The sequence below is a fragment of the Bos mutus genome, chromosome 14 (genome assembly GCF_027580195.1).
Source record: "Bos mutus isolate GX-2022 chromosome 14, NWIPB_WYAK_1.1, whole genome shotgun sequence".
Taxonomy (NCBI): Eukaryota; Metazoa; Chordata; class Mammalia; order Artiodactyla; family Bovidae; genus Bos; species Bos mutus.
In genome coordinates this window covers 30,226,763-30,247,828 of record NC_091630.1, presented here as the reverse complement: position 1 = coordinate 30,247,828, position 21,066 = coordinate 30,226,763, and the positions used below count along the sequence as shown (strand labels likewise).

The 21,066-nt window shown below is 35.6% G+C and overlaps 1 protein-coding gene across 3 annotated transcripts in view; it reads left to right on the top strand.

Moving 5' to 3' along the window:
- Positions 1-21,066, top strand: part of CSMD3 (CUB and Sushi multiple domains 3) — a 1,469,470-nt gene that overhangs the window by 1,046,652 nt on the left and 401,752 nt on the right. For all 3 annotated transcript variants that reach the window (XM_070382828.1, XM_005887888.2, XM_005887887.2), the window contains one exon: positions 9,917-10,086. In XM_070382828.1, coding sequence (XP_070238929.1) covers positions 9,917-10,086 — 170 coding nt within the window. The remainder of the gene's footprint in view (positions 1-9,916; positions 10,087-21,066) is intronic.

Genomic DNA, 21,066 nt, shown 5'->3' with positions numbered 1-21,066 from the left:
ACTGCAGTTCAAAATCAATTCATCGGCACTCAGCTTTCTTTAAGGTTCAACTCTCACATCCATACATGACTACTGGAAAAACCATAGTCTTAATTAGACAGACCTTTGTTGGCAAAGGAATGTCTCTGCTTTTTAATACACTGTCTAGGTTGGCCACTACTTTTCTTCCAAGGAGCAAGCATCTTTTAATTTCATGGTTGCAGTCACCATCTGCAGTGATTTTGGAGCCCCCTAAAAATAAAGTCTCTCCTGGTTTCCATTGTTGGTAATGGTGACCTCCTGTTTCCATTGGCTATAATGGTGACTTCCTTCAAAAGAACTTATGCCAGCATGTTGTGGCTCCCAGGACTCCTGTATTCGGGGCCTCTACCCTGTAGCAGGCCACTGCTGGCCCATGCCCCCACTGGAGACTCTTGGACACACACAGGGAAGTCTGGCTCAATCCCTTGTGGGGTCACTGCTGCTTTCTCCTGGCTCTTGGTGAGCACAAGGGTTTTTTTGTGCCTCCAAGAGTCTGTTTCCCCAGTCTAATGGAAGTTCTGTAATCAAATCCCACTGGCCTTCAAAGTCAAATTCCCTGGGGGTTCTCAGTCCCTTTACCAGATCCCCAGGTTGGGAAATCTGTTGTAGGCCCTAGAACTTTTGCAACAGTGTGAGAACTTCTTTTCTATAATTGTTCTTCAATTTGTGGGTTGTCTGCTCAACAGCTCTATGGTGGGGCTAATGGTGACCTCCTCCAAGAGAACTTAAGCCACATGCCACACATCGAAGGTCTGCTGCCAGAGTCCCTGTTCCTGTGGCAGGCCACTGCTGACCCATGCCTCCATAGGAGACACTCAAACACTCAAAGGCAGGTCTTGCTCAGTCTCTTGTGTGGTCCCTGGGTCCTGGTGCACACAAGGTTTTGTTTGTACCCTCCAAGCGTCTCTGGCAGGTATGAGGTTTGATTCTAAACATGATTTCACCCTTCCTCCCATTTTGTTGGGGCTTTTCCTTTGCCCTTGGATGCAAGGTATCATTTTTTGGTGGGATCCAACATTCTCCTGAAGATGATTGTTCAGCAGCTAGTTGCAATTGTGGAGTTCTTGTAGGAGAAGATGAGCACACATCCTTCTACTCCGCCATCTTGTCCATGGAAGAAAGTAGGAAAAACCACTAGGCCATTCAGGTATGACCTAAATCAAATCCCTTACAATTATACAGTAGAAGTGACAAATAGATTCAAGGGATTAGATCTGATAGAGTGTCTGAAGAACTATGGGCTGAACAACAGCAACAACCAATATTCTTGCCTGAATAGAGGAGCCTAGCAGACTACAATCCAATGGATTCCAAAGAGCTGGACATGATTTAGTAGCTATTACCTTATATATGTAATTCATCATATAGCACCTGACTGAAGCCCTAGCACTGCACTGATGCAATAAAGTCACAGATTTGTTTGTTCAGTGACCGCTGCGCATCCATAAATGTCATTATGATGGGAGATGATGACTATTTTTCAGCTCATCTTTTTTCAACTCAACTTGGATTTTATAGTTTCCCTTACTCAAACTCTTCTTTACTGTGTAGTTGACTTTTTTTGTCTTTTTTAAAAATAAACTTACCTTCCTAGAATCAAATAGTCATTCTTCTCCTCTCTTAACTTTAGCTGTTTTGCTGCTAGATTCTCTTCTCAGTTAATAGTAATGTTTCTTGAGAATATTCAATAACAGTTTGACAATAATATGCCTTGTAAAAACATGCTGTGATAGTTACATCATATATAATGAAAAGTGTCATAGTTTAAGTATTTTTCCTGGACATTTATGAACATTGCAGCCAGGACTATTTATGGGAATTATCCTTGATAATTCAATGTAACGTTGTTTGATTTATTCCTTACACCATCACAGCCACCTGATGCTGGAAAGAACTATAACACAATTATTTCTTGTTAAGTCATTTTCTTCTTTATTTGGACCCTAAAACTGCATCCCTTGGGACTAGAGGTTGTGCTTACAAGAGGAGAAAGCAAAATGTACAAAGGCCTGGAATGTGAGACTGTAGCAAAGGGCCAGTAGCTGAAGATAGGCAAATTACAAGGTCCAGGGGAAGTAATGGTGGGTAATAGCTAGAAAGGCAAGGGTAACATTATAAATGGCCTTATGTGACATTCTGTGGATTTGATTTGCTGATGGTGAGTATTTGTTAGGCAGAAAGTACAGGATTAGATTTACATTTGGAAATTATGCAACAGACATAGAAATATGTTCATTGCTAGACTTGAAGTGAAAGTGAAAGTCACTCAGTTGTGTCTGATTTTTGAGACCCCATGGATTGTCCATGGAATTCTGTAGGCCAGAATATTGGAGTGGGTAGCCTTTCCCTCCTCCAGGGGATCTTCCCAACCCAGGGATTGAACCCAGGTCTCCTGCATTGCAGGTGGATTCTTTACCAGCTGAGCTAGACTTGGGAGATAGTCAAACTGTGCAAAGATAATTGTTAATTTCAACATTTAATCCTGTGCAATTCCAGTTGGCAAACAAAACTTCTGTAGCCAAAGTGTGGAAAGAGCTTATACAGGGCAGATGTTATTACTGCATCTAGTGCTAAGAAGCCAATGTTTTGTATATTTTAAATTAAAAGATAAAATCAAAGATGAGATTCCATGTGAAAAGTTTATTAATCTCATAACTTCTGGGTTTTAGCACTGTGGCTAAATAAGTTCCTCCTTTACTTGTTGTTAGTAAAACATTTTATTTTATTAAAACTCATAAAAATTAAATTTGTTTGCTTTTCTGTATACATAGGTAGCACATCCTGAACAGATTTTCATCTTTTTATGTTTAAGATGTTTCCATGATATAAGATCATCATTCCAAGCATTAATAATTATGAATAATGGAATGCAGATTTATAAATTATATGTATTCTGACCACCAGGATATACCCCAGCCTGCACAAAATAATGCTTTTAATTTTTAATATAATGCCCTTAAATAGTGTGTGCATCAAAGTATAAATTAAAAAGCAATCCAACTCAGTTTATCTGGAATAGACTTAATTTACAACTGCTCTGTGGAATAGTTATTAATAATCCCTCATTTCACACTAAAAAATGATTTTGATCTGAAAGAGAAACTATGTGTTCACACCTTTAATACCATGGACAATGACAAATAAATAAATCTCATCTCTGATACACACCATTTGTCCAATTTTAGCAAGGAAGCTCAGTTTAATGTCTTCATCTATAAAACTGGAGAAAATAAGTTTTACTTTGTAGATTTGTTACAAAAAATAAATGCAGAATTGGCTTTATGGATGTGAAATCCATGCAGTCCCACAGTAGGGGCTTCATGCTGAGAAGGGCCATGCTTAGTTTAATGTTCTATTGATCTCTTGAAATTCTTAACATGTTTTCAACAAGTACAGTGTATTTCAAGTTTGTTCTGGGCCCACAATTTATAATGAGTCCTGACTAAATGAGAAATGTGCTAATTTAATTCAGATTTTCTTCCTTATATTCTTCTATTCTGGTTTCAGTCCTGATTGTTATTTCACCAAATTTGTAGCTATTTTACAATGGAAATGTCAATGGACATATTAAACAACTAGGAATAGAAAAACGTTCTGAGCAAAACTGAGGATTATGGCCTGGAGACAAGCCTCTCAGATAACTTAAAGAATTGCTCCAAAGAAGCATGGTTTTAGCACAGTTTTATATCCTTTCAGAACAAAGAGAAAAAAAAAAATCAAACAAGTCAAGAATACATCATTTCAAGGCTTAAAAAAAAAAAAAAATCTCACCATGTGTATAGTGAGTCAGAATGTCATCAGCACCTGTGAAGGGAGTTTTATAAATCAAAGGAGTACCAACATTGGCATCTTAGGAAAGGAGGCATTTAATATTTGTTTTTAACATGGGTATTCTTTCCTTCTGGTCATTGTAACTTATTTTTTAATTATTGAAGCAGATGTGCAATATATCTTTCAGTTCAGTTCAGTTCAGTTCAGTCACTCAGTCGTGTCTGACTCTTTGCGGCCCCATGAATTGCAGCACGCCAGGCCTTCCTGTCCATCACCATCTCCCGGAGTTCACTCAAACTCATGTCCATCGAGTCAGTTATGCCATCCAGCTATCTCATCCTCTGTCGTCCCTTTCTCCTCCTGCCCCCACTCCCTCCCAGCATCAGAGTCTTTTCCAATGAATCAACTCTTCTCATGAGGTGGCCAAAGTACTGGAGTTTCAGCTTGAACATCATTCCTTCCAAAGAACACCCAGGGCTGATCTCCTTTAGAATGGACTGGTTGGATCTCCTTGCAGTCCAAGGGACTCTCAAGAGTCTTCTCCAACACCACAGTTCAAAAGCATCAATTCTTCGGCACTCAGCTTTCTTCACAGTCCAACTCTCGCATCCATACATGACCACTGGAAAAACCATAGCCTCAATATATCTTTGGTAAACTACAAACAGGCTGTTTTAATTGGCATAAAATTCAAGTTAAATCATTAATTAGCTGGAATGATTTCCCTATACTTCAATATGTAAAAATGTCTTCCATTAGAACCAACTGAAATATTAAAATATGACCAAAGCAGGTTATTTTTTATATAAAAGGAAACTCTCCTTTAAATTATATACTAAAAACCAATGTTTAAATTAGAAGTCACTTAATACCTATTCAAATGTTGAGAATATTACAATAAATTATTAGTGTATTTTGAAGGGTAGCTGAAGTAACCTATCATTTGGCCTTTATTGTGGGGCTTGTAATATGTTCAGTTAACATAATTTTAATATCATAAATAATTCTCCAAAATTAGGAAGAGTCTGTTGGCTTTCAGACCTAAATGCCTTTCTATCACACTGGGGCAATATATATATATACATCCTAAACTATTTTTCTTTGTATACAGCATGATGCTACCATTATACTTATACATAAAATATTCATATTGATAGCTTTAATTTATTGAGTTCTTGTGCCCGACTCTTTGTGACCCCATGGACTGTAGCCACCCCAGATTCTTCCATCCCTTGAATTCTCCAGATAAGAACACTAGAGTGGATACCCATCCCCTACTCCAGCATGTCTTCCCAACCCAGGGGTCAAATATGGGTCTTCTTCATTGCAGGCAGATTCCAGTCTGAGCCACCAGGGAAGCCCTTCTTGTATGCCAGTTCTCTGCTAAATGCTCTACATGTATTATTTACCTGTAATAACACACACAAACATACCTTGAAGAGGGTATTATTATTTCCACTGTAATAATAACAGTATTGAGGCTTAGAGAGGAAAATAACTTGACAAAACCATATAGGTAAAAGAGCTTAATTTTAAAACTAACCTCTGAATAGTAAAGCTTTGGCTATAAATGAGTGTTTTCAGTATTTTGCAAGCTGTTATATTTTCAGAACTCCATGATTCTATAACATAATTTAAAAGTGCTTGCACTCCCTAATAAATAATCTAACCAATAAACACATATGTATATTCTGGATCTTCTGTATTATCTGAGAATATTTGTTGTACCCCATAAGCATGCCTAGATTCCAGTAAGCTAGTGAGGAGGAAAGCAGGAAAATTTAAAATAGAAATGATCAGGAGCAAGACAAGGATGTCCACTCTTGCCACTTTTATTAAACATAGTTTTGGAAGTCTTAACCATAATAATCAGAGAGAAAAAAGAAATAAAAGGAATCCAAGTTGGAAAAGAAGAAGTAAAACCATTGTTATTTGCAGATGGCATGATACTGTATATAAAAAATCCTTAAGATGTTACCAGAGCATTATTAGAGCTTATCAATGAATCTGGTAAAGTTGCAGCATGCAAAATTAATACATAGGAATTTCTTGCATTTCTATACACTAACAATCAGCATCAAAAATAATAAAATACCTAGAAATAAACCTATGTAAGGAAGCAAAAGACTTGTTCTCAGGAAACTATAAGATACTGATGAAAGAAATCAGAGATGACAGAAACAGATGGAAGGATATACTATGTTCTTAAACTGGAATAATTAGTACTGTCAAAATGACCATACTATCCTAGGCAATCCATAGATTCAGTGCAATCCCTATCAAGATACCAATGGCATTTTTTGCAGAATTAGAACAGAAAATGTTTACAATTTGTTTGGAAGCACAAGAAACCCAAGTAGCCAAAGCAATCTTGAGAAAGAAAAACAGAGGTGGGGGAATCGGGCTCCCTGATTTCAGAATGTACTACAAGGTGGCAATAATTAAACAGCATGGTACTGGCACAAAAACAGAAATATAGACAATGGAACAGAGCATAAAGTCCATAGACAAACGCAAGCTCCTCTGATCACTTAAATTTAACAAAGAATGAGAGAATATATAATGAAGAAAAGTCACTTCAATAAGTGATGCTGGGAAGGTTGACCGCTACAGGTATAAAATAAAGCAAAAATGAAATTAGAACACTCCCTAACACGATACACAAAAGTAAACTCAAAATGGATTAAAGCCTTAAATGTAAGACTGGATACTATAAAACTCTTAGAGGAAAACACAGACAGAACACTCTCTGGCATAAATCACAGGAAGATCTTTTTCAATCCTCCTCCTAGAGTAGTGAAAATAAAAATATATAAATAAACAAATGTGACCTAATTAAGCTTAAAAGCTTTTGTACAGCAAAGGAAACCTTAAATAAGACAACCCAAAAATGATACAAAATATTTGCGAAGGAGGTGACCAAGAAGGGATTAATCTTCAAAATACACAAACAGCTCATTCAGCTCAATATCAAAACAAACAACCCAATCAGAAAATGGGTGGGAGATCTAAATATGCATTTCTCCAAAGAAGAAATACAAAAGACCAAAAAGCACATGAAAAGATGCCCAACATCACTAATCATCAATGAAATGCAATACAAAACTGTAATGAGATATTGCCTCACACTAGTCAGAATGACCATCATCAAAAAATCTACAAACAATAAATGCTGGAGAAGTGTGGAGAAAAGAGAACCCTCCTACAATGTTGGTGGGACATTGGTACAACTATTATTGATAAAACTATTATGAAGAACACTATGGAGGTTCCTTAACAAACTAAAAATAGAGCTACCATACGATCCTGTAATCCCACTCCTAGGCAAATATCTCAAGAAATCCATAATTTGAAAAGAAACATGCACCCCACTGTTCATTGCAGCACTGTTTGCAATAGTCAGGACTTGGAAACAACCTAAGTGTCTATCAGTGGATGAATGGGTAGAGAAAATATGATACATATATACAACGGAATATCACTCAGCCATAAAAAGTAATGGAATTATGCCATTTGCAGCAACATGGGTAGACATAGAGATTATCATACTGAGTAAAGTAATCAGACAGAGAAATGATACTGCTTATATGTGGAATCTAAAAAAAAATGATATGGATGAACTTATTTGCAAAATAGAAATAGAGTCACAGATATAAAAAATAAATTTATGATTACTGAGGGGAAAGTGAAAGTGAAGTGTAGTGAATGTCTCTCAGTTATGTCCGACTCTGCAACCCCATGGACTATACAGTCCATGGAATTCTCCAGGCCAGAATACTTGAGTGGGTAGCCATTCCCTTCTCTAAGGGATCTTCCCGACCCAGGGTTCGAACCCAGGTCTCCTGCGTTGCAGGCAGATTCTTTACCAGCTGAGACACAAGGGAAACACACCAGGGGGGAAGAGGGTATAAATTAGGAGACTGAGATTAACATATACATACTTCTAACCATTTGCAAAGAATGGTTAGAAGATGCAGGAGTTGCAGGTTCAATCCCTGGGTCAGGAAGATCCCCTGGGGAAGGAAATGGAAACTCACTCCAGTATTCTTTCTGAGAAAATCCCATGGAGAGAGGAGCCTGGCAGGCTATAGTCCATAGGATCGCAAAGAGTCAGACATGCCTGAGTGACAGTACAGCACAGCAGCATAGGAAAATAATCTAAAACAGAGTGTGTGTGTATATATATATATATATATATATATATATATATATATATATGATTCACTTTGCTGTACAGCAGAAACTAACACAACATTTTAAGTCAAGTACACTCCAGTAAAAATTTTTTTAAAATAAAATAGAAATGATTTTTTCCCACTAAGTGAAAGATATATTATGTTATGGTGTCCTATATGGATGAATTTCTCAGTAATTCAGATGATATGAGGTGAGAGCAAATTGAATTATTACACAGCATGATCCTTTGGTTGGTAAGATCCCCTAGAGAAGGGAATGGCAACCCACTCTTGTATTCTTGCCTGGAGATTCTGTGGACAGAGGAGCGTGACAGGCTACAGTCCATGGGGTTGCAGAATTGGACATGATTGAGCAACTAACACTTCACTTTTCATAGTGTAATTAAAAGCATAGGAATCTCTACAAGTTTGTGCTCTATCAGCTGGTTTCATATTCATGTTGTGAAGGACAATTTAGTTTCAAGGAAACAAAATCTTCTGCTACATAAGATATATAGTTTAAATCAATATTGAAAGTCTGTAAAGTTTTTCGTTTTTCTTTTACCTTAAAAGTCGCTTGAAGGAGCTTTACTAGGTGATATGTCATGTGACTAGTTGATTGTTAGCATCACATCACTAGTTTTATTATTTTTTTCTATGTTGATATTATACTGACTACTCCCTCTTAATCATTTTCAGTTCCTCATTAGCCTTTTCTTTTTTTTTTTTTTTTGGTTATCCATTTTATTTTATTTTTTTTTTTAATTTTATTTTATTTTTAAACTTTACATAATTGTATTAGTTTTGCCAAATATCAAAATGAATCCATCACAGGTATACATGTGCTTTTTCTTCTGCCAGATTATTGTTAATGTTTTAGCATTTAAAAAGTAAAGCAATTCATCATCTTCTACCTTGTTGTGTATTTGTTGTATACTTCCTATGACTCTTCCCATGAAGCATTAATTTAAAAATCTTATTTCTAAAAAGTAATAACCTTGAATAATGTGACTCTCCCTGGCCTATGGAATGATAATATGAAGCAAGTTATTACATAAGATAGAAAGCTGATAAGTTCACTGAATTTCTGATACCTAAAGAGCATGTTTGGGAATTATAAAAACTCATTTGGTTTTGCAGTATTACTACAATCTTTTTAAAGTAATACATTGAAATTAAATTTTTAAAAATGAGAAATTCATAGTTCTCTTTAAGTGGTTAGACACTAAAATTTTGCAAAGTTAGTCCTGGAGAGTTAGCAGTATCATATGCTGATTAGAGAGTGCCTTAATCCATTCTATCTTTGAAACTAGGAAAATTAATAGAATTTCCAAAGATGCCCAAACCTCTGCCATTATTGACTGGTTTGTGGGTTTTATCTATTATATTCATTTTCAAAGACACTGTAGTGTTTATTCTACTTTTTGTTACTGAAGTTCTTTGGTCATAAAAAAAACTGACTAGTGGGAGGAAGAAGGGACAAGTTCAAAAAAAGGTAAAAATGAAAAGATTAAGAATCATTCTAAAAAAAAAAAAAGAATCATTCTAAAAAATTGATCTCTTTACTTTTTTTTATAATTTAAAGCAAATAGATTTTAAAATAGTAAATTAGTTAGAGATCTACAAACTTAAAATGCATCCCGAAAATATTTTGTTCTTTTTCTTTTTCCATGCTGTCCCTTCATCCAAGGCCGGAAAATACTGAAACTATTGTTTATTTCTATTTATGTACAAGTGTTCTGTACAGGGCAGTAGTGTAGTAGTTCCTTCTTCCCATCTGTTGTTTGAGAGGGAATGAGTCATCTTCAACACAGAACCATTCTGTACATTTTGTTCATGTTAGACTCTAGTTAAAGTAAAATACATCTACACTTACATACTTTACATTACTTTAAATGATAATGCTTTCTATTAAACTGTGTTTTTTCAATATTCTGTTTTACCTGCAGCTGAATGTGGTGCATCTGCAACAAATAATGAAGGCATTTTGCTCTCTCCAAATTATCCACTGAACTATGAAAACAACCATGAATGCATTTATAGTATTCAGGTTCAAGCAGGAAAGGGAATCAATATTTCAGCCAGAACATTTCATTTAGCACAAGGAGATGTTCTTAAGGTAAGTGAACTCAGAATATTTATATTGTGATCATTTTAATCATTAAGTATTCATTAATGTGTGTATATAATCTACCATAAGTTTATTCTGCCATTCATAGGTTTAAATTATACATTATTTATCTACGAAACATAATCAACACATAAATGGTCATTTATTTATTTATATTTTGATGTTTTTTTAAGTAACTTATTTAACTCTGTTGATACAAGGAAAACTCTATGCATTTATGACTATGAACATTTTATAATTTATGAACAAATCAAACTAACAATATCTATACATTATTTAAGAAAAGTATACTCTGTCAATAATAAACATGTAAGTAATTTTTTAAATTTATTTTAAAAATTTGAAATGATCACATTTAAATATATAATTAAGGGGAATTCCCTGGTGGTCCAGTGGTTAGGACTTGGTGCATTAATTGCTGTGGCCCCAGGTTCTATCCCTGACCAGGTAACTAAGATCTTACAGACTGCATGGTGTGGCGAAAAATTTGTTTGAAAATGGTACAGTAAATATATATTTTCATATTTATTGACCCATGTTTTGCAAATTAAATATTTTGATAAATATCGTTGATATAGATTATTAGAATAACGGTAAATACTTCTATAAAATCACACATAAATATTTAAAAAATGATCACATATATTTTTCTCATTATCAAAATGTCCTTAATCCAGCTAAGATCACAAATCTTGAAAAAAAAAATTGTGATATCCCAGATTGGGGTGGGGGATTTTTATTGAAATGGTGATTTTAACATTATATGTCCTTTTAAAAATAATATTAATTTGGTGATAATTGTTGATTGTCTAACACAAACAGTTCTGTATGCTTGCAGCATTTATGTAGATATGGGAAAGATTTCCTTCAGTACACCTGGATGTATACAATTTTATTATTAATTTAAAGCCATTCTTGTTTTTTGTGCTTTTGCCCTATAGGCAACAAAACTTCACTTTGTATATAATATCTTCAATTTCTAGCTCATTGTTTGGGTTTTCCTGTTAAAAATAAATTTATTTGCTAAATTGGAGTCAAATTGAGATTAATGGAAACCTTGTACTTAGAAGTAAGCCAGTGCTTTTTCTTTTCTTTTCTTTTCTTTTTTCCTGGCTAAATATGGGAAAGAAAAAATGTATCAAGACATAGATCAGAAGTATGAGTGTAGCTGCTAATCTGTATCACATAAGTAACAATAATAAACATGCATTTATAAGTTAAAAGTCAGGAAATGCTTCCCCCTGTCTACCACGATGCTTCCTAAAATATTTTTCTCCTCTCAATGTTGCTTGAAACTTATATATTAATTTTCCATACTAAATAATGTTTATTACTTGGAAAATCCATTTGGAATAATTGGTGATACCTGTTAAAAAATAGTCCTATGTTTCTCAGAGTGCTTTCTGTTTAATGTCGTATTGTTTGGAATAAGGTCACATGCATTTGTTATGTGTATTACCTTGAGGAAGAATGGAATTCTGTAATGAGTGACAGTGTGAGGGGATTTGATGGTGAGAGACAAAGGAAGGCAGGAAAACTCAATGTCAAGCTCTGTAGTGGATTTAATTAAATAGTGGTTTTTCTTTCATGAGTGAAAGAATAAAAATATATATTCCCAGAATTTTTTTTAATTTTTATCTTTCTTAAAATAAATATGTTTTCCAAAGTTGAAAAGATTATTTACTAGATATTAACCTGGAAGCATACCAATTCAATCATCCTCCTACTAATAGTCTAACCTGGGATTTATTCTAAATTATTATTTTAAAATAACTTTGGTAAGTCACTCTATAGAGACAGTTGGGGGTGGGCTTTTAAACACTGTCTGTCTTCATGGTCTCTCCACCAGTATAAAATATAAAATGCCTATATGTTATTCTTCTCAATAATCCCAAGAACAACTATCAGTTCAAAGATACCTACTGACACAGGCACAGTTAGGCATGCACAAGTAGACCATGTACTTTGCAGTGGACAAATGATTAATTCTCAGAAACTGGTAAACCCAGAGTCCTCTCAGGATGGAAGGTAATTTGCCTAACTGCAAACTAACTCAACATTCAAAAAACTAGGATCACGGCATCCAGTCCCATCCCTTTTGAGTGTGTAATTTCCTCAGTTCTGTATCGTCACAACAAAAATTTGAAGCAATGGACCAGCATTACAGCCCTCAGACAGACCTTGGACAGACAGACTGTGTCACAGCTCTTGGACAGATCAGTGTTACAGATCCGTGTTACAGTTCAGTTTTATTTAGAAAATAAAGGAAAATATATCCTTGAGGCATGAGGGCATGCCGACCCAAAAGACGGGAAGAGTAGAGAGAGATCTAAGAGACAGAGAGAGAGCAAGAGAAAGACAGAGAGACAGAGAGAGAGTGAGAGAGACAGAGAGAGACAGAGAGTGAGAGACAGAGAGCAAGAGAGAGACAGAGAGAGCGAGAGAAAGAGAGGAAGAGAGATCTGCCCCTTTGGCTCCTCTTTTTATATATTTTTTCTCCCCCACCCACTAGGCTTGCCCTATGTAAACTGGGCTAGCCAGGAGTGCTGTTTGTTCTACCTGAGGTCCTCACTCTGGTCCTCGGACTTTCCTTTGTTCTATTTTTGCAGGCTTTTCCCTTCCTTGTCTTTTAGCCACCACCATTCTGGACTCCTTTTTCCTATTCTAACTACCTAACAACTTCATGGCAAATAGATGGGGAAACACTGGAAACAGTGACAGACTTTATTTTCTTGGGCTCCAAAATCACTGCAGATGATGACTGCAGCCATGAAATGAAAAGACGTTTGCTCCTTGGGAGAAAAACTATGACCAACCTAGACAGCACATTAAATAGCAGAGATATTACCTTGCCGACAAAGGCCCTTCTAGTCAAAGCTATGGTTTTTTTCAGTAGTCATGTATTAATGTGAAACCTGGACCATAAAGAAATCTGGACCATATACTGAAGAATGGATGCCTTTGAACTGCGGTTTTGGAGAAGACTGTTGAGAGTCCCTTAGACTGCAAGAAGATCCAACAAGTCCATACTAAAGGAGATCAGTCCTGGGTGTTCATTGGAAAGACTGATGTTGAAGCTGAAACTCTGATACTTTGGACACCTGATGCAAAGAACTGATGCCTTGGAAAAGACCTCGATGCTGGGAAAGATTGAGGGCAGGAGGAGAAGGGGACAACAGAGGATGAGATGGTTGGATGGCATCACCGACTTGATGGACATGAGTTTTAGGAAGATCTGGGAATTGTTGAAGGACAGGGAAGCCTGGCGTGCCACAGTCCATGGGGTCACAAAGAATCAGACATGACTGAGTGACTGAACTGAACTGAACTGAATCCATCAGAGGCCATCCTCATCCACAGGACTTTCCAGTATTAAACTTAGTAATCACTTCTTTTGCTCCATTCCAACTAGGACATAGGAAGAAATAAGAAAAAACAATTAACCTATTACAGAACCTTTTATCCTTTGAGAGCAAAGAAAACAAATAATAAAAAAAGTATGTATTTTAATCTATATCTCTGTACACACACACACAACTTTCCTTTCTGAGAACCCATCATTTAGGTTGATTCTCATTTACTCACTCACCCACTTTCTCTCTCCCTCCTCCTCCTTATAAACACCTTACTTATCTGAATATTCATTGGAAGAACTGATGCTGAAGCTGAAACTCCAATACTTTGTCCACCTGATGCAAAGAGCTGACTCATTTGAAAAGACCCTGATGCTGGGAAAGATTGAGGGCAGGAGAAGGGGACGACAGAGGATGAGATGGTTGGATGGCATCATGGACTCAATGGACATGGGTTTGGGTGAACTCCAGGAGTTGGTGATGGACAGGGAGGCCTGGCATGTTGAGGTTCATGGAGTCGCAGAGTCAGACACGACTGAGCGACTGAACTGAACTGATCTATAACCAAACTAAGTTGAGTTTCAGTAGATCTAGGGAAAATTGATTCAGTTCATCTCCACCTGGGATTAAGGATTTTTATAAAGCTCTCCAGATTTTGTGATGACCAGCAGGTTTGGGAATTATGAATATATCTTTGTTTGGTTATATTACTTTCAGTAGGCAAGAATATTGAACTTCTCAATCCATCACTCAAACTATATAACTTAATTAATTATTTTTAATTAACATTTATAGATGGTGTTTATCATATGTAGGCTTTAAACAGTCAATAGTAAGTTGCTCTGCTTGTCAGCTGAATTGGACAAAATTTGAATACTAATCAGAACTACTATTTATGTTTTTGTTATAGCTGTATTTGTTTTTATTTTCAGAAAAAAGCTAAGCATTATGTTTAGATAAAGGAATGTAGTGGGGGGACAAAAGACAATCTCTTTACTATAGTTGGCATTCTGAAGTTTAAAGACTTATTTCTTATGCAGAAATAGAAAGTGAAGTTGAAAGTTGTCTCTGACTCTTTGCGACCCCATGGACTAAACAGCCCATGGAATTCTCTAGGCCAGAATACTGGAGTGGGTAGCCTATCCCTTCTCCAGAAGATCTTCCCAACCCAATAATCAAACCAGGGTCTACTGCATTGCAGGCATATTCTTTATGAGCTGAGCTACCAGGGAAAATATCTGTATTTGACAACCAAATCACAGAGTGTTATTACTAGGCCTCATAAAACCCTTCCTATTTTCTTATACTGAGGATCACAGAAGTAAAATGATGTGTGACATGCCAGTCAGCTTTGAAGGTACAGTTGGGACTTCAACAGAACCACAAAGCTAAGGCTCCTGAAAACCTGACCCTTCATTCCACTCCCAACTCCCTCACTGAAGCACACTAGCTCTTATAATTGATTACACATTATATAACTGTTGTAAAGACATATAAAGATCTGAGTACAAACAAATGTTCTCTTTTGTTACATATTATCTTTGGAGAGAACATTGTAGATTTGAAATATTTTGAAAAAATATTTTTTTTCAAAATTTGAGATCTAACTCAACTCATTACAAAAATTATATAAATTCTTAATCAACCTATAAAACAAATGGCCAAATTGAAAATTCTAGTATCCATGAGCAGGAATAATTTGAAGGTTTGAATAATTATGCTCATGTACACGTGTAATTTCTCTCTTTTGATGTTACTTTTTTTGCTCTTGGGTTCAGATAATACCTTATTTGCTAATTCATTAGAGTAATGAGTGGGAATATACTTTCTAATACATATCTTATATCATTAGCAACAACAACAGCTTTGAGTATCCATAAGCAGATAATCACGATGGTGTGATCACTCACCTAGAGCCACATGTCCTGGAATGTGAAGTCAAGTGGACCTTAGGAAGCATCACTATGAACAAAGCCAGTGGAGGTGATGGAATTCCAGTTGAGCTATTTCAAATTCTGAAAGATGATTCTGTCAAAGTGCTGCACTCAATATGCCAGCAAACTTAGAAAACTCAGCACTGGCCACTGGACTGGAAAAAGTCAGTTTTCATTCCAATCCCAAAGAAAGGCAATGCCAAAGAATGTGCAAACTACCACACAGTTGCACTCATCTCACATGCTAGCAAAGTAATGCTCAAAATTCTCCAAGCCATGCTTCAGCAATACGTGAACTGTGAATTTCCAGATGTGCAAGCTGGATTTAGAAAAGGCAGAGGAACCAGAAGTCAAATTGCCAACATCTGTTCAGTCATTGCAAAAGCAAGAGAGTTCCAGAAAAATATATATTTCTACTTTATTGACTTTTCCAAAGCCTTTGACTGTGGATCACCACCAACTGTGGAAAATTCTGAAAGAGATGGGAATACCAGACTACCTGACCTGCCTCTTGAGAAACCTGTATGCAGGTCAGGAAGCAACAGTTATAACTGGACATAGAACAGCAGACTGGTTCCAAATAGGAAAAGGAGTACGTCAAGGCTGTATATTGTCACCCTGCTTATTTAACTTATATGCAGAGTACATCTTGAGAAACACTGGGCTGGAGGAAGCACAAGCTGGAATCAAGATTGCCAGGAGAAATATCAATAACCTCAGATATGCAGATGACACCACCCTTATGGCAGAAAGTGAAGAACTAAAGAGCCTCTTGAAAGTGAAAGAGGAGAGTGCAAAAGACAGTGTAAAGCTCAACATTCAGAAAACTAAGATCATGGCATCCAGTCCCATCACTTCATGGCAAATAGATGGAGAAACAGTGGAAACAGTGACAGACTTTATATTTTGGGCTCCAAAATCACTACAGATGGTGAATGTAGCCATTTAATTAAAAGACACTTGTTCTTTGGGAGGAAAGTTATGACCAACCTAGACAGCATATTAAAAAGCTTTACGTTACTTTACCAAGAAACATCCATTCTAGTCAAGGTTATGGTTTTTCCAGTGGTCATGTATGAATGTGAGAGTTGGACTATAAAGAAGGCTGAGCACCAAAGAATTGATGCTTTTGAACTGTGGTGTTGGAGAAGACTCTTGAGAGTCCCTTGGACTGCAATGAGATCCAACCAATCCATCCTAAAGGAGATCAGTCCTGGGTGTTCACTCGAAGGACTGATGCTGAAGCTGAAACTCCAGTACTTTGGCCACCTGATGCGAAGAACCGACTCCTTGGAAAAGACCCTGATGCTGGGAAAGATTGAAAGTGGGATGAGAAGGGGACAACTGAGGATGAGATGGCTGGATGGCATCACCGACTCAATGGACATGAGTTTGAGTAAACTCTGGTTAGTTGGTGATAAACAGGGAGGCCTGGCGTGCTGCAGTCCTTGGCGTCTCAAAGAGTTGGACAGGACTAAGCAACTGAACTGAACTGAACTGACTGAAGCAGTTCATCATAATAGGGTTTGACCTTTTAGAAATAGGATGATCTGTACACCATAACAAATGTCAAACTCTGATTCATTACAAAAGGTTTGATAATTGAAACATGGCAATATTAAGTTCTCATCTGTTCTTGTGTAAGACTACCAAATTAATTGCAATTTTATAACAAATTAGTCTTTTCAAAGAGCTTCATTAATGTTATTAAAGCTTGCAATACCTTTCACAATATTAATTCTGGAGAAGACTTGAATTCTACATTTGACATAAAAGTAATTCATTATCTGCATTAAGCACTAAATAGGTGAGACTATTCCTGTGTGGGCGTGGGAGCGCTCAAGTCCTCTCTGAGTTTCTGTATGCTATTACAGTTTCCTTATTCTTTTTAGCTTTCTAAATTTCTGAAAACTAAAAACAGATATTAAGACATATCTCAAAAATAATAACGTCATTTAGAAAAAGAAAAAAATAAGCTCAAATAAATAAAAATATACTTAAATATCCTGATTTTAAATAGAAAAGAAATGAGAAATAATAACCTCAACGTTTCTATGAGATTCTGATCAAACCTGACATAATCACTCTGTACCATAAATTTATTATAAAATGTAAGACATATTTTGTTTGTTTTATTTTCTTATTTGTATGTTTGCATTCATATACATTTCAAACATAATTAGTCTTTGACTGTATACCCTGATTTTTCCTTCCTTGTTGCTTTTATGTGTTCATATATATTTGAATACACTGAAGTATTTTATTTACAGGTTAAACAGCATTGACTTGATCATAACTATAAAACTCTTCTCTTTTTTTAAAGCCTTCTAATTAACAATTGCTTTTCATTTTGACCTAAGAATTTATATACACTTCCAAAATTTCATAGCTGAATGATCACACTTCATTTAATTTTGATAATTATAGTGGTGCTTCTACATTATTTGTTTTCTGCCTTTTGACTTTACATTGTTAAATAAATGGTAGTTAGCTTTGGTGCTAAATTAGATTCTCCCAGCTGAGTTTAAGATAATTATTTTCGTTTGAAAATTTAGCTCCTTTTTCATAAATTCTTCTTCAAAGATTATTTAGAAATCATTTCTTAAATAAAGTTTCTTTTGAAAAAGCAAAAATGCTTCTATCTTGAAAAAAGTAATATAATAAATATCTCTTATGGCAGACAATTGGGTTATTTTTAAAATGTTTTCTTAGGGTTATATATGTGGAGTGAAATAAGGGTATCTGCTATTGTTAAACTCTTATTATTATTATTACCACTGAAAATTTGAGGAAAAAAATTAGGAGAGACCTTTTTTTAAAGTTAAAAGTAAATTTCAATTTCCATTTACTCAATTGCAACTATTATTTATTTATATTTCCCCTTTATTTGGTTGTTTTTGACAAACTGAAAGTTCTTAAAATGTATCCACACTTGAAAGCAGAACTAGTTGAATCCAAGAAAACTTATTTATATTTAACATATGAATGAAATTATATGTTTGTTAGCAGTAAGAGAAATAAAAGGAAAAAATTCTATGTGGTTGTGTTAGTCACTCAAGTCGTGTCCAACTTTTATGACCCCATGTCCATGGCATTCTCCAGGCAAGAATACTGGAGTGAGTTGCCATTCCCTTCTCCAGGGGGTCTTACCGACCCAGGAAATGAACCCAGGTCTTCTGCATTGTAGAAGGATTCTTTCCCATCTGAGCTATCAGGGAAGCCTATCCTATGTGGTTACTTTGACAGTATTAACTACAAATTAGGTCCACTGGGTCAGTTGGTTACATGGTTTGATTGTGATTGTGTACCTCCAACCACAGGACTTATAAGCTACAGCATATATAGAGTCATAATATAACTGTATTCAGAAGTCGATTTATGAGCACATTGGACATTTGAAACTCAAACACAAAGGTTGTTTTTCCTGACAAGCAATGTTTCTTTGTCTCTGAATTATTCCTCATGAGTGCTATTCTTAAGAAATGAAAAGTTGACTCGTATGTACTCAGACAAACAAACAAAAATATTCCTGACCTAACAACCTCAGCATTTGCTTTGGCTTTGTTGAAGACAAATTCTTGCTGATAACTAACAGAACTATATTTGTATGATTAATTAGATTCCAAGAGGGGTTCCTGGTACTGCCATATAATTTTAGGAATTATCCATACAGCCCTTTATCTAGAAGTCAAATATTCCTTAAATAGTCAACACATTTAGAAAAAAAATGACAGAAAGACCTTTTGAAAAGAAAAGGGAGACCAGTAAGATGTTTGCTGTTAGAAATTTAGTGAGCATGTTGAATTGATTTTATGACTCACTTCCTCTATTTCTCACTCATAAGAAATATGATTCCACTTCCTTTTCATTGGTAATAAAACAAATAAATAAATTTGTGGAGGCTGGATGGTTGTAATATGAAGCTTTAGATTAACACAGGCACAAAGGGAGAGAGCAGGAAATGCCTAGGTACTGGAGACTTCACAACATCTGGGCAGAAAAGTTATAAAATGTTGTTAGAAAAGAATACTAGGGGCTCTGAACAAAGCTACATTTATAAAGCGTGTTAAATAAAAGCATTGTTGTCTTTGGGATATTTAAAACCTATATCTTTAATAAGAAAATATAAAACTATAAGTTTAGTTCAGTTGCTTAGTCATGTCCGAATCTGTGACCCCATGGACTGCAGCATGCCAGACTTCCCTGTCCATCACCAACTCCCAGAGCTTCCTCAAACTCATGTCCATCAACTTGGTGATGCCATCCAAACATCTCATCTTCTGTCATCCCCTTGTCCTCTTGCCTTCAGTCTTTCCCAGCATCAGGGTCTTTTCCAATGAGTCAGCTTGTTGCATCAGGTGGCCAAAGTATCAGAGCTTCATCTTCAGCATCGGTACTTCCAATGAATATTTAGGACTGATTTCCTTTGGGATGGACTGGTTTGATCTTCTTGTAGTCCAAGGGACTCTCAAGAGTCTTATCTAACACCGCAGTTCAAAAGCATCCATTCTAAGGCACTCAGCTTTCTTTATAGTCCAACTCTCACATCCTTATATAACCACTGGAAAAACCATAGCTTTTACTAGGTGGACCTTTGTCAGCAATGTAATGTCTCAGCTTTTTAATATGCTGCCTAGGTTGGCCATAGCGTTTCTTCCAAGGAGCGAGCGTCTTTTAATTTCATGGCTACAGTCACCATTTGCAGTGATTTTGGAGCACAAGAAAATAAAGTCTGTCACTGTTTCCATTGTTTCCCCATCTATTTGCCATGAAGTGATGGGACCGGATGCCATGATCTTAGTTTTTGAATGTTGAGTTTTAAGCCAGCTTTTTCACTCTCCTCTTTTGCTTTCATAAAGAGTCTCTTTAGTTCCTCTTCACTTTCTACCATAAGGGTGATGTCATCTGCGTATCTGAGGTTATTGATATTTCTCCCAACAATCTTGATATGATAATGCAATTTGAGTACCAAAAACAGAGACTGGGGAAAGAAAGGGAAGAAGGCAAAGACAGACAGACAGACTGACTTTCTAGAACTTGACTGGCCTATTAGTAGAACTTAAAATTTAAGATTTTAATAGAAGGTATAAAAAGAGATTAGTTACTGTTGAAAATTCAATTGTTAATGTGAAAGTTCCAGTGGAAGATAAGCTATAATATAGAGGGAATATAGATAAATTTCAGAAGAAAAACATGTAAAAGAATTGCAATGCAATTTGGAGACTGAATATGTAAATAATAGGCATTCAAAATGGAAATAAAATAATAAAATATACAGGGAATAATTAAAAAACCAAAACTCAAGAACATTTCCTTGGATTGAAGAATACCTTGAATCCACTGATCAAAAATCTCACTATTTTATTTGAATAAATTAGATTTTGAAATATAGTAATTTTTTATAATTTAATTTTCTAATATAAACATAATCTAAAACCTTATAGGGATAATTTGATAAAAAGAAAAAAGTTATACATTAGCTTTTAGTTACAAATTTTAGAAAACATTATAAATAGGTAATCAAGTTAAATCCAACCATTTAGCACAAGAAACATATATCATACAAATTAATGTAGTGATAATAAAACTTCCATGATGTACCATCTAAGTATCATCTCTTAGGTGACATGAACATAATGGGGGAACATTGGTGCTTTGGCAAGATCACCAGATCAGAAGTT